The sequence below is a fragment of the Vidua macroura genome, chromosome 11 (assembly GCF_024509145.1).
Source record: "Vidua macroura isolate BioBank_ID:100142 chromosome 11, ASM2450914v1, whole genome shotgun sequence".
Classification (NCBI taxonomy): Eukaryota; Metazoa; Chordata; class Aves; order Passeriformes; family Viduidae; genus Vidua; species Vidua macroura.
The window spans coordinates 15,858,432-15,870,933 of record NC_071581.1 but is presented as its reverse complement, the minus strand read 5'-3'; the positions used below and the strand labels follow the sequence as shown (position 1 = coordinate 15,870,933).

The 12,502-nt window shown below is 61.8% G+C and overlaps 2 protein-coding genes across 4 annotated transcripts; one reads left to right on the top strand and one right to left on the bottom strand.

The window, feature by feature from the left end:
* Window positions 1-1,052: 1,052 nt before the first annotated feature.
* LOC128813034 (C-type lectin domain family 18 member A-like) lies at window positions 1,053-6,590 on the bottom strand. Of its 2 annotated transcripts, none has more exons than XM_053987773.1 (12): window positions 5,397-6,590; window positions 4,610-4,701; window positions 3,796-4,020; window positions 3,633-3,730; window positions 3,037-3,158; window positions 2,840-2,947; window positions 2,582-2,674; window positions 2,351-2,457; window positions 2,082-2,211; window positions 1,908-2,004; window positions 1,738-1,829; window positions 1,053-1,639 (listed from the first exon to the last, which is right to left on the bottom strand). In XM_053987773.1, exons 1-12 carry the CDS (start codon window positions 5,494-5,496, stop codon window positions 1,596-1,598), a joined length of 1,308 nt encoding a protein of 435 aa, XP_053843748.1. In that variant the 5' UTR covers window positions 5,497-6,590; the 3' UTR covers window positions 1,053-1,595. The 2 variants fall into 2 exon arrangements, with proteins under 2 accessions (XP_053843748.1, XP_053843749.1); XM_053987774.1 differs by having other exon boundaries at window positions 1,053-1,575.
* Window positions 6,591-6,653: 63 nt separating this feature from the next.
* LOC128812794 (fibulin-7-like) lies at window positions 6,654-10,723 on the top strand. 2 transcript variants are annotated; one of them, XM_053987428.1, is made up of 8 exons: window positions 6,654-7,388; window positions 7,820-7,976; window positions 8,139-8,309; window positions 8,479-8,604; window positions 8,761-8,883; window positions 8,981-9,118; window positions 9,208-9,346; window positions 10,031-10,723. In XM_053987428.1, exons 1-8 carry the CDS (start codon window positions 7,320-7,322, stop codon window positions 10,389-10,391), a joined length of 1,284 nt encoding a protein of 427 aa, XP_053843403.1. In that variant the 5' UTR covers window positions 6,654-7,319; the 3' UTR covers window positions 10,392-10,723. The 2 variants fall into 2 exon arrangements, with proteins under 2 accessions (XP_053843403.1, XP_053843402.1); XM_053987427.1 differs by having other exon boundaries at window positions 7,820-8,309.
* Window positions 10,724-12,502: the final 1,779 nt, after the last annotated feature.

The window sequence follows — 12,502 nt, the reverse complement described above, 5'->3', positions numbered from 1 at the left end:
GCACCCGCGCCCCGCACCCGACCGAGCCCGCTGCCACCGGGCGCTGCCACCGCCGGGCGGGGGGGGGTCGCGGGCCGCACCACCGAGGCGCAGCAGGGGACACCACGCCCCGCACGGAGGTCTGTGGCAGCCCCGCTGTCTGTCCCTGCCCGCACCACTGCCGGCACCGCGGGGACCGGGCTCACCGTCCCCCGGGGATCGCCAGCCTCAGCCTTATCTTCCCTGGGCTCCTTCCAGCTCCATCCTCCCGCCCCTTCCCACCTGCTTGGACCCCGCCCTCGGGATCTCCAGCCTCACCCTCATCTTCATCCTTCCAGCTCCGTTCTCCGCTCCACCTGCTGGACCCCGCCCTCGGGATCTCCATCCTCAACCTCATCTTCCCTGGGCTCCTTCCAGCTCCATCCCCCTGCCTCACTTGCTGGATTCTGCCCTCGGGATCTCCAGCCTCATCCTCATCCTCCCTGGGCTCCTTTCCACCTCCATCCTCCCCCACCCCCACCTGCTGGGCCCTGCCCTTCTGGCCGCCCTGGGTTTCACCCGGGATTTGCCCAGTTTGCCTGAGGCCCCAAGCCCAGCCCAGCGATGTGGATGGTGCCTTCCCTCGGCTGAGACCGTGCACAACCAACAGCCCATGAAACGCCCTGGATGAAGATATTTTCATTCCCACCCCAGCCCAGCACTGGGTGGGGCTGTTATGACAGGAGGGGGGCGGTGGCACATCGCCTCCAAAAGCACCCACTGACACCCACCAGTGCTGGGGGCATGGGCTTGCACCCAGCACATGGGGTGCTGTGACCTGGGGCCTGAAGGGACATCTCTTGGCTAACACCATCTCTCCAAGGCAACCCCACATGCTGAAGACAAGTTCAGCCAAGGCTGGCTTTGGATCCAGCAACTCCAGGACTCACTCCAGAGATGAAACTGGAGGTTCCATCCAGTGCAGGCAGTATGTGGACTGTGGCTAAGGAGAGTCTGTCTGTCTTAGGGGAGGAAAAAGAGACACATTGCTCTTCCCAAAGGAGTGAGGGTCTTTATTAATGACCAGGCAGATGATGAAGGACCAGATGATGGTGAGAAACCCACCAGGCTAGTGTGTTCTCACCCAGGTCAGGAAAATGGCTCAGAGCTGAGCCCGGGCCTCCCTGAGCTATGCCAAGGTCTGCACCCCCAAAGAGCCCCCTTGGCCCCTCGTAACACTGAGCCCACAGTCCAGACACAGCCCAGCTGCCAGTTGTGGAGGAGGATGCTTTTGTACCTGGCTGTTGCAAGGGACATCTGCCCAGGGTGTTGCAGAGTGATAGTGACAGAGGAAGGTGAGGGGCAGAAGAAGATGCTGTGTCAGGGATGCTAACGTACAGCACAACCCTTCTTGCCAGGTCCCAGTGCCATAGGTCCCCTCAGCCCCTCATTCCCTGCACAAGTGAGCTGTGCAGAGATCCTCCTGAGCCATAGTCCGGGCTTTGCACGGCACCAGGGTCCTCTTGAGCCCCAGGTTCAGCACAGCAGCCAGCGCTGGCCGGTTCCCAGGGCTGCCAGCTCAGGGATCCTGCTGCCACAGGGCGATGTGTTCCTGGGCTGCAATGGCGTGTGTAGAGTCAGTGCCTCCCACCCCAGGAAAGACACAGAGGTCTGGGCAGGGCTGGCAACAAGGGACAGACACAGCAGAGCAGGGGATTGGCACCTCCAGGGCCCAGCACGCCCAGGAAGGCACAGGAGGGCTCCCAGGCGCTCACTCACCGAACTGGCAGATGTACCGGTTTCGGGTCTTGCAGCGCTGGTCGTTCCAGTTGAAGGCGGCTGACGCTTGCATCTCCACACAGTTCCCAAACCTGTGTCCCACCAGGATGGTGGTGAAGCCAGTCAGCAGTGACACCATACCGAGTTTGGTGTCCTCTAGATCCACTTACCCCTGGTTGTCTGGCTGCCCAAAAGCAAAGCTGGTGAAGGAGGATGGCTCACCCACATCCCAGCGGAAGGAAGCCTTGGATGTTTTGTAGGTGAGACCTGGGAGACCAGGACCTGGGTTGGCATGTCTGCCAGCACCCCGGGCGCTCTGCACCCTGCCTACTGCTGTCTCTCACCGATCCAGAAGTTTCCAGTCTCAAAATCGGTGTCTGTCACCCTGTTACCCATCTCCAAGCGGCTGAGGTAGAAAGCCAGGATGTCCTGAACCTTCTGGTTTCTTATCTGGGCCAGCATTGCTCCTTTCTCCTGTGGGGAAGGGAGTGAGTCTGCCCCACCTGTGTGGCCCAGCACTGCTCCAAGCAGAGGAGAGATGCCCAGAGGCACTGCAAGTGTGGGTAGCACTTTTCAGCTGCCCAGAGATGCTCGGAGCACCCCAGGAGTTCACCTGGCATTTAATTTTGGCTCCATAGTAGGTGTCGGCTTCAGGGGACACCATGAAGCAGTCGCTGTCAATCCGCACGTCACAGGCATGGAAGGGGAAATGGATCTTTGCTGGGGACACAAGCAGGAGCAGGTGGGTCTTTGTGCCAGGAGAGATGGGCCCACAGAGGATCCTTTGCCCCACTTTGGGGTCCCCTGCCTGTGGATCACAGCAGTGCAGGGGGCGCAGACTCACTGCCGCACTCAGCTCCTCCGTAGCCCGCGTCGCAGAGGCAGGAGCACTCCTCCTTCCTGAACCTTCCGTGGAGGCACTGCCCGCTGCACCTCACTGCGGGCACAGCACTGCATTAGCTGCCAGGGGGCTCGGCAGCCCCTGCCCCCTGTGCTGGCTGCGCTGCCCACACTGCACCGGCTGTGCCCATGCATGCCCTGCACCTGCACGCCCTGCAGCAGCCACGCACAAGCCTCTGGAGGCTGCACGGCGCCCTCTCACCTTGGCAGTACCTGCCCGTGTAGCCGCGGGGACAGGTGCACTGGCAGCTGCTCATGTCGAGGCGCCCACTGTTCCTGCAGCTCATGCGACAGGGGTTCCTGGGCACCTCTGCAAACACCAGAGCGACAGCGGGGCATCAGGGGTGGAGGCAGCACCACCAGGGTCATGCAGAGGCCATGGTGACAGGGGGGACTCACCGCAGAGCCCGCCGCTGTGGTCCCAGGACTTGAAGCAGCCAGAGAGGCCAGCGGTGCAGAGGGAGCACCAGGGTCCCTGCTTGTAGGGCAGGATGGGCGTCCCGGCCACCTCCCAGTTGCCCCTGGCCCCACAGGCAGCTGGAGGAAGATGCCCCACCCACCCGGGCAAGCCACACCCCTTTCTGGGGCAGGCCTACACCCACCTTGCAAAGCCGTATCCATTTCTAAATCACCGCCCTGCCTCGGTTCCCCAGCCCCACCCACTTCCAGCGCTCGGTCCTGTCCCCACAGCACTCAGCCCCGCTCACTACTACACACAACCCCGCCCACAACATCCAAACCCTCCCGCTTCTAAAACACGGCCCTATTTGCATTTCCAAGCCCCACCCACATCACCCAGCTCCACCCACTGCAGTGCAAAGTCCCACCCACCACCGGGACAAGCTCTCCCTCCCCCGCCGCACATCCCATAGGTCAACCCATGCCCCTACCTGGTTGAGACCCCACCCACACCGCCAAGCCCCGCCCATCCGCGCAAGTCCCCGCCCCCTCACAGCCCCACCCACCACGCCCCGGCCCCACCCCGCAGCCCTTACCCCGGCGAGTAGGCGCACGCGAAGGCCTCGCTGGGGCCGTGGGGGCCGGGGCAGCGGTGCCGGCCGCAGCCCAGCTGCCCCGCTGTGGCCCACACCAGCTGTGGGAGAGCGTTTGTCACTGGGGTCGCGGTCCCCAGCTGCCCCCCGTGCCCCTCATGCCCACCTGGGTGTAGTGGCGGCAGGTGGCATTGCCGGCGCAGCGCCCGGTCCTGTAGTCATAGCGCTGTCCCTCAGCAAACCAGAGCTCCAGCACGGCCCCGAAGCCTCCCGCGCCCGCCGGCAGCAGCGCCTCGCTCCAGCCCAGCTGTGGGGCTGGCGGCGGAGCGGGGCCCTCCAGGCAGCTGGCTGCCCGTGCCCCCGCCTGCCGCCCCAGCTCCTCGCTCCACTCCTGCGGGGATGAGCATCAGCCACCCAGGGAACAGCCCCAGGGGGAGCGGGGACCACCAAGATAGTCAGTCCAGGAGGTGACTGGGGGACATCAGAGGCTCGACAACGGGTGATGCGGCAAGGGACCCCTAGGGACCTGTCCTGCCCCTGGTGTGGGCGGCTGGGGGGTGATGGAAGGACATTGAGGGCCACCACAGGACATGGGAGACCCCCCTAGGGACCAGCCCTGCCTTTGGTGTGTTCAGGTGTGAGGTGGTGGGGGAATATCAAGGGCCATCATGGGGAATGGAGGACCCACAAAGGACTCCGAAGAACCAGCCCTGCTGTGTCCTTGCGTGACTGGGAGAATTCAGAGGGACACGGGGGACACCAAAAGGCACCTCAAGGGATCAGCCCTATTCTTGGTGTGCCCTGGATGTGGCAGTGACATGCTCTTCCCCAGGGGCCCCACACCAGCCAGCTCTTCCGCTTCATTAGCGTGTAAGCAAACTACTGTGTATTATCCATGGGCTGTCCACCTCCCCAGGCATGGGGTGGAAGGTGGATGTGACATCGAAGGTGGGGGACACGGGACCTACAAGGGGGCTCACCAGCTTCTGCATGTTGGCAGCAGGGGGCTGCACTTTGCTCCTCAACTTGTTGTGCAAAGAGAGCACCAGGAAGGTCTCCTTCGTGCTGAGAGCTGGGGGGGACAGCAGGGGATAGGGAAGGGGCCAAGGGGGCCGAGAGGTACAAGTGCCCTCCCCGTATCCCTGGCTGTGGCCAGACCCTTCAGAGGGCCGTGGGAATTCCCCCTGAAGGGTCCAACCGCAGCCGGGGATACCGGGAAGGCACCCGGGTCTCCATGGAGACTTGAGGGGAGAGAAGAAAGAGCTTTTGGGCTGGGAGCACAAAAGGGGCAAGGGGCCGAGGGGGGGGGGGGGGGGCATCCCGCTGGGCCCCTGTCTCGCACGGGTGGGCTGAGGCTGCCAGGAATGTACCCCCTCTGCCCCCCGCCTCTGTCCTGCCAGGATCCAGACCCCACTGGGCAAGACCCATCACTAGCCCCCATCACCAGCTGCACGACCCCCAGCCCCATTCCATAACTAGCTCCATCCCATTCCCAGCCCCAGAGCCCCCTGGTTCCATTGCAACACCAGCCCCAGAGCCCCCCAACTCCATCCCATCACCAAGTCCATGCCCTTTCTCCCAGCCCCATTCTGTCCTCAGCCCCTATCACCCACCAAGCCCCCCACTGCCATTCCTGAGTGTCCATCACCCACCCAGTCCCCCACACATCTGGTCTGGCCCAAGGGGACGGTGCTTAGGGTGCACTCATCCCCCAAACCAGCAGCCTCCCAGCCCTGCCGCCGGAGAGGCAGCCCCTCCACCAGTTACCTCCCGGAGCCAGCGGGGACAACTTTTCTGGAGCATCCGACCTCGTCTCACCCACCCTCCACACCAGGAGGCTGCAAACCAGCAGGACCAAGAGCTTCATGTAGGTCTCGGGATGGGGGGAGCAGAGCCCCAAGCTCCGGAGGGAGGGCTGGGGAGAGCCGAGCCGCCCCGCAGCAGCCCTGGCTTTGGGGCGAGCTCGGCCGCGCGCTCCTGCGTGCGTGCGTGTGTCTGGTTGCAGGATTTGATCCTATTCAGGACTCCAGACAGGCACCGCTGGGCAGCAGGAACAAAAGCTTGACGGGTGAGTAATGGCTCTGTCAAAACAGTTGCTCGCTGGAGCGAATGTGGCAGACAACTCCCGGGGCCCCGGGCTGCAGCCCCGCCGGGATGTCCCGCAGCGGGGTCAGCCCTCCGTCCTCTGCCCCAGCCCCGTGCCCAGCCGGGGTCGGGCTGTGAAGGCAGCAGGAGCAGGGGTCGCAACCGGCACCCACTCTGGGACACTGGGAGACTGGAAGCCAAGGGGCTGGGGCAGCAAGGGGGCCCCTGCTGCCAGCCTTCCTCCTGCCCCATGAATTAAACATGCCGGGGAGGTAACACACACCGCTGCAGGCAGGAAGCCAAATACCCGCTCCGGAGAGCTGGGCAGTGTGGCTACATGGTGGGAGGACGTGAGAGCCGGGGGGCCGGCGGCGGGAGAGATGCTGGGCCCAAGGGGGCCGGGTCTCGGTGGGCACCTGGAGCCAAGCAGGGGTCCCACAGCCCAGGCTGCTCAGGAGAGGCTCAACAGCACCACGAGAGCTCTGCCCCAGCACAGGGCTCACAGAACCCATGGCAGATGCTTCCCTGGCACAGGGCAGAGGTGAGGGCTTCAGACATCCCTGCTCAGGATTCTGAAATGCCACAGGCAGGAGGGACTGGGAGCATCCTCCTCACCAGCTGTTAGGGTTGAGCTGTGTGTCAGCATAAACCCAGCTGTAAATGCTTCAGTTCCCTCAGCCTAAACCTGACCCTGGCCTGAACCCTGGCACTAATGCTTATGCCAACCCCAACTCTCATACAAACCCTCCTGCTAATAAGGATCTGAACCCTTGGCACTGGTCCTAACACTAACATTAACCCTAACAAAAAAAACTAACTTTAGCCCTAACAATTATTTTAATGCTAATCAAAACATTAAACTTAATGCTAACTCCAAACCAAACGCTAATCCTAACCCCAACTCTAATCCTGACCCCAAATCTAATCCTAACCCTAATCCTCATCTCTAGCCCTAATGCTGACTCTAACATTAACCCTGACCCTTATGTTAATGCAGACCATAACACCAACTGCACCCCAGCTCCAGGCTGCAGCAGCACCCTGGGGTTCCCCTCTGAACTCCAGCCAGGGCTGAGCTCACCCCAGCAAAGCTGTGATGAGTCCAGTGAGTCCACAGCATTCCTGGGCTACCCTTCCCAGTAGCCCCAGCCCCACTGGTGAGCAGAACCCCCGCACAGACCCCAAAGTCATCTTTTCTCCCAAAAGACTTTCCCAGGCTTAGCTAGTGCACGGGATTAGCCTCATCCTGCATCTCTGCGTGCCGGGGAGCCCCAGAGCCAGGACTGGCCGTGTGGTGAGCCCGGCACCGCCAGTACCACTGTAAGTACCGTGACAGCCACTGCCTGGCCCCGATATCTGCTGGCCCTGGGACATGAAAGGCCCCAAAGCCTCTGATGTGCAGAGAGGGAAAGGAACGGAAGGGAAGGGAAGGGAGAGGCTAGAGCCAGTGCCAAGGGGAAACTTTCCTACAGCTCGGCCTCAGGCAGGGGAAAAACCAACAAACACATGGGCACAGGCTGCGGATAAATCCCTGTGAGTGCAGGAACACGGCTGTGAGCAGAAACGGACCGTCAGCGTCTTGCCCCTGTAGTCAGCCCCGGCGTGATGCTCCTCATCCCACTGCCAGCCTGGCTGGCCCTGGGCATCCTGCAGCTGCCCCTCGGCAGCTCCCAGGTAAGGACCCGCATTCCCTCCCCTCCAGCCCCCCAGCACATCTCCCTCTCTGGGCTGCTCAGCACCCACCTCTCACACCCCAGCACCCCGACACCAGCCTGGAGTGGGGGGTACAGCACAGCCACAGCACCTGTGGAGCTGCCAGGGCCAGGGGCATGGGGCTTCAGCAGTGAGATGATGTTAAATGCACTCAGGGCATGCAGCTTCTCCACAGCATCCAAGTGCCAGAGCAGGATCAGGAGGTGGGGGCTGAGGCTGGAACAGACACGGAGCCAGGGTCAGACCTCAACCAGGATGGGAAGGAGCTCTGTCTAGGGCAGGATATCCAAACCAACCCTAAAGATGCTGTCTGCTTGGAAGGGTCCTCCCAGGCTGTGGCAGGGTGGCAGGGAAACACAGCAGATGATTGAGGTGTCTCGATGATCCCCCAGGAATGCCTGAACCGGCAGCAGGCGCTCAGCGTGGTGCAGCAGATGCAGAAGCTGCTGGTGGCACAGGAGGCCGCCCACCTGCAGGGCACCCGTGGGCTCCGGCACCAGCTTTCCATCCTCCAGAGCCACCTCCAGAGACCAGCCACCAAAAGCAACGGTAATCCTGGCTGGTCACCACCATGGGTGACATCCCATGGGGCCAGCTCTGAGCCCTGGCCCCACACAAACAGCCTGGGCAAGGGACCCCCAGCTCCCTGTCAGGCTGGGGTTGGCTGCAGGTTGGCAGTGCCCATCCCCACCCGTGTCTGTCTGTCCACAGAGATGTGTCCGCAGCTGGCAGTGCCCCTGAATGGACGGATGCTGGGCCGGAGCCTGCGGGTGGGCCACGAGGTTCACTTCATCTGCGACGCCGGCTTCCGGCTGGTGGGCTCGGAGACACGCGCCTGCCGGCACAACCGCACCTGGAGCGGCACCCAACCCTTCTGCAGAAGTGAAGTGGAACAGGGTTGGGGTGCCATGAGCTCTGCCCTCCCCACGGGCCCCTCTGTCACCCTGAGCTGTGGGGTTCCATTGCTCTGCCCAGAGGCTGCAGCAATGGGCACTGGGGTTGGACAAGGATGCACTTCTCCAGCTGATGCTCACGAGCTCCTTCTCCCTAGGTATTGATGACTGCTCCAGCAACCCGTGTGCCAACAGCGGGACCTGCGTGGATGGCAACCAGAGCTACACGTGCCTCTGCCCCCCAGGCTGGTCAGGCCCCAGCTGCCAGAGCCCCATCTACTCCTGTAGGTGTCTGGGTTTGGGCTGCGGAGGATGGGGATTCTCATGGGGACAGTACCTGGCTGTGCTGCACCTGTCTCCCCCTTCCCTGGCAGCCCCTGGTATCTTGGCCCCCACCATCTCCCCATGCCCCAGCATGTGACACCTGCTGTCCCTTGCAGACTGGGTGACACTGAGCAACACCTCCTTCAGCCGCCAGCCCCGCTGTGCCGAGGGCCGCTCGGGCTCCCGGCGCTGCAGCTGTGACAGCGGGTTCCAGCTGCAACCTGGTGGTGTGTGCCAAGGTAAAAGGGGGGCGAAGATGGTGAGATGGTGGAGGGTGGGGAACCAAGGCTTGGTGGCAATGGGACCTCTGGCCATTCCTCACTTTGTCCACCCTAGATGTGGATGAATGCCAGCTCTACCAGTCCAGCCCCGAGACACAGATTTGCCTCCATGACTGCCTCAACCTCCCTGGCTCCTACCGCTGCCTCTGCCCCCCTGGGTACCTGCTCCATGCCGACCGCAATGCCTGTGAGGGTAAGAACCCAGGGTGCAGGGCGGGGAGCCTCCCACGGGAAGAGGGATGCAGTGGGGACAGCCCCCCTCACCCCGTGTCACCACCACAGACGTGAATGAGTGCGCTGGGAAGCAGCACAACTGCAGCCAGGGTGACCTCTGCATCAACACCTTCGGGGGCCACCGCTGCGTGCGCCCCAAGTGCCCCCCGCCACGCCACAACACCAGCTATGTCAAGACCTCTGCTTTGTGAGTACCCTACTGTGCGTGGCTTGGGCCGTGTCGTGCCCTGTCCCAGGGTCCTGTTGTGGGCTGGGGGCTGTATTGTGTCACCCAGGGGCAGCAGGGAGAGTACCAGCCAGCACTGGTAGCAAATTGCCACATGGGTGCTCAGGTGTGCTTGGCATGCTCCCTGATGGTCTTGGGATGCTGGGGGTGCAGGTGGGAGCACCCCAATACGTGGTGGCTTTATCCAGGATCCTGGCCCCTTTCAGAGCCCCAGCCTGAGGGGAATGATGCTGATTTTCCTCTGCTGCACATCCATGTGGTGGCCTGAGCTGCCTTTCAGCAGTCCCAGCCATCCCACTCTTGAGATTAAACTGCTTTGTGCTACCCAAATAGAGGAGCATCCCTGATCCTGACAGATTCCTCTTCAGGAGCCACATCTGGCCACATCCCTGACCTTCAGCTGGGACTGTGGCACCCACCCAGTCCCAGCCTCAGAGCTGTGTCCCTGCAAGCCATGGCATTTTCCTGGCAGAAACAGGGATGAGGCAGAAATCCGATGATGGGCACACTTGGATGTGGCACAGGACCGACAGCAGGGCTGGAGATGCTGCCTGTGGCACAGGCTGGGCTTGTGTGCAAGGATGAGGGCAGCTCCCTGAGAGCCAAACCACGGCACTGAGCGGTGACACCCTTCTCTCCTGGCAGCCAGTGCGAGAGGAACCCGTGCCCCATGGACAGCCGAGCCTGCCACCTGGCTGCCAGCTCCATCTCCTTCCACTACCTGCCGCTCCAGGCCAACCGCACTGTGCCCCGAGTCCTCTTCAAGATGTCCACCACCCGCTTCGTGGGGGACAGCCTGCGCTTTGCCATCACGGGCGGACGGGGCCAGGGCGTCTTCGCCGTGCGGCGCTCGGACCGGCAGACGGGAGAGCTGCTGCTCACCAGCCCCGTGGCGGGGCCAGCCACGCTGGAGGTGGAGCTGGAGATGAGCGAGTTCTCCCACAAAGTCCTCCTGGGCAAGCACATCTTCAAGGTCACAGCCTTTGTGTCCCCGTATGTGTTTTGATTCCCTTTGGAGGCAGGTGTGGGGCCATGCCAGGGCCTCTCCTGGGGAGGAATGGAGCAGGTTCAGCTCAGTGGTCCCAGTTTTTGTCCCATTGGACATAATGGGACAAAAATCCCTCTGCCATAATGCTTTCTAATAGCCATCACAGCAAAAACTGGGTCCCTATAGGAAAAACCCCATGGCCAATGGAAGGACTGGCCTGCCTCTGCCAGGCCCCTTCCTCTCTGCCCACATGGCACACAGAGGGGAAAGACAGAGTGAGCCAACAGCACTTGGCATGCAGATTCAGCTTCTTGCATCTTGTAATCTCTAATAAAAGAAAAGTGGCTGTAGGAAGGGTGTCCTCCTTGCTCTATGTTTTGTCCTTCTGGGGCAAGGCTCCTGGGGACAGCTGGTGGCTGTGCTAATGGCAGGGTCACCTTGTAGGGCTTGGGGTGAGCTACCAACAGAGCTACCAAGCCCATCCAGAGTCCTGCAGTGTCCATGCCCCTCCCAGCACCGCTGTTCCTGGGGCCATGCTGAAGAGTCCCCCAGCATAAAAATGGGAGATGGGCTAACAGAGAATCAGAATGCTTTGGGTTGGAAGGGATTCATCTTGTGCCAACTCCACTACCATGGGCAGGCACAACTTCCAACATGCTGCCCTGAACATCCTGCACAGCCAAGACTGTCCTCAGCCGCCTTGGCAGTGCCTGGAAAGCACAGCAGGGCTCCCTGGCACTGGTGAGCAGGGGATAGTGACAGGGTCTGAGCGACCTTGTGTGCAGGAGGCTTCCCTCTGCAGCAGCTCTGACACGAGCTGGTCAAAACTGCAGCTCCCCAGCTGGCCAAGCACTCGAGCTGTCCCCCTGCACCCATCTGGAGGAGGGTGGGCTGTGAGAACAAGTGGGGTGCAGCGCCGCACACCCTGGGCACCCCCTGTCACCGCCAGCACGGCCAGACCCCTGCGCAGGGAGAGCAGCTGGGGGTTGAAAAGGTGACGAGGGCCTTTGGGGACAGTGAGCGGAGGACACGCCGCCTCCGGGCCGCCCCTCGCTCCGCACACAGAACGCTTCTGAGCCCAGCGCCCGGCCAGAGCCTCGCACAAAGCAGCCGCTGTGCGCACACCCATAAAGAGCTCCTTGTGCCCGCCGCCGGCACGGCCACCGGAGCCGGGCTCCGCTCGGCCGCTCCGCTGGAGCCGGCGGAAAACCTCCCCAGGGCCAGCAGAGGTGCGGGCCGGGCCGGGCCGGGCCGGGGGGGCCGCCGGGGCTGCGTCACCAAAACCCGCAGCTGGCCCGTGCCCGCTGCGGCGGAGGGCTGGGATGAAAAGTCGGGAATTACGGGGTAAATATTTATCCCTGCACATGAGGTGTCCCAGCCAAAACGGACACCACAAACGGGGGTTTGCGCGGGTTTTCTTCTACCCTTGAAACCTTCAGGTACAACTGGAAACCTTCAGGTACCTGGAGGATTCAAGGGTAGATGTGCCAAGGGTAGATGTACCAGTGATGTGCACCTACACCACTGACTGCTAATGACAACAAAAGTTTGCAAAGGTCACTACAAGAAGGACATGGAGGTGTTGTAGCGAGCCCAGAGAAGGGCAGCGGAGCTGGGGAAGGTCTGAAGCACAAGTCTGGTGAGGAGCTAATGAGGGAGCTGGGAGAGCTCAGCCTGGAGAAAAGAAGGCTCAGGGGGGACCTTATCACTCAACAAGTCCCTCACAGCAGGGTGAGCCGGGGGGATCAGGTTCTTCTCCCAGGTAACAAATGATAGGACAAGAGGAAATGGCCTCAAGTCGTGTCAGTAGAGGTTTAAATTGGATATTAGCGCAAATGTCTTCATGGAAAAAGTGGCGAGGCGCTGAGACAGGCTGCCCAGGCAGTGGTGAAATCATCATCCCTGGAAGTGCTCATAAGGTGTGGGGATGTGGTACCTGGGGACAAGGCCTAGTGGTGAACACAGCAGTGCTGGGTTAGTGGTTGGACTCGATGATCTTTAGAGATCTTTTCCAGCCTTACTGCTTCTATGATTCTGTTTTCCCACTGCTCTTGCTGCTTGTCTGCGGGTGCACTGAAATGAAATGTTTGCAGCACCAAACCTGCCAGACTTCAGGAAGTATTTGGACA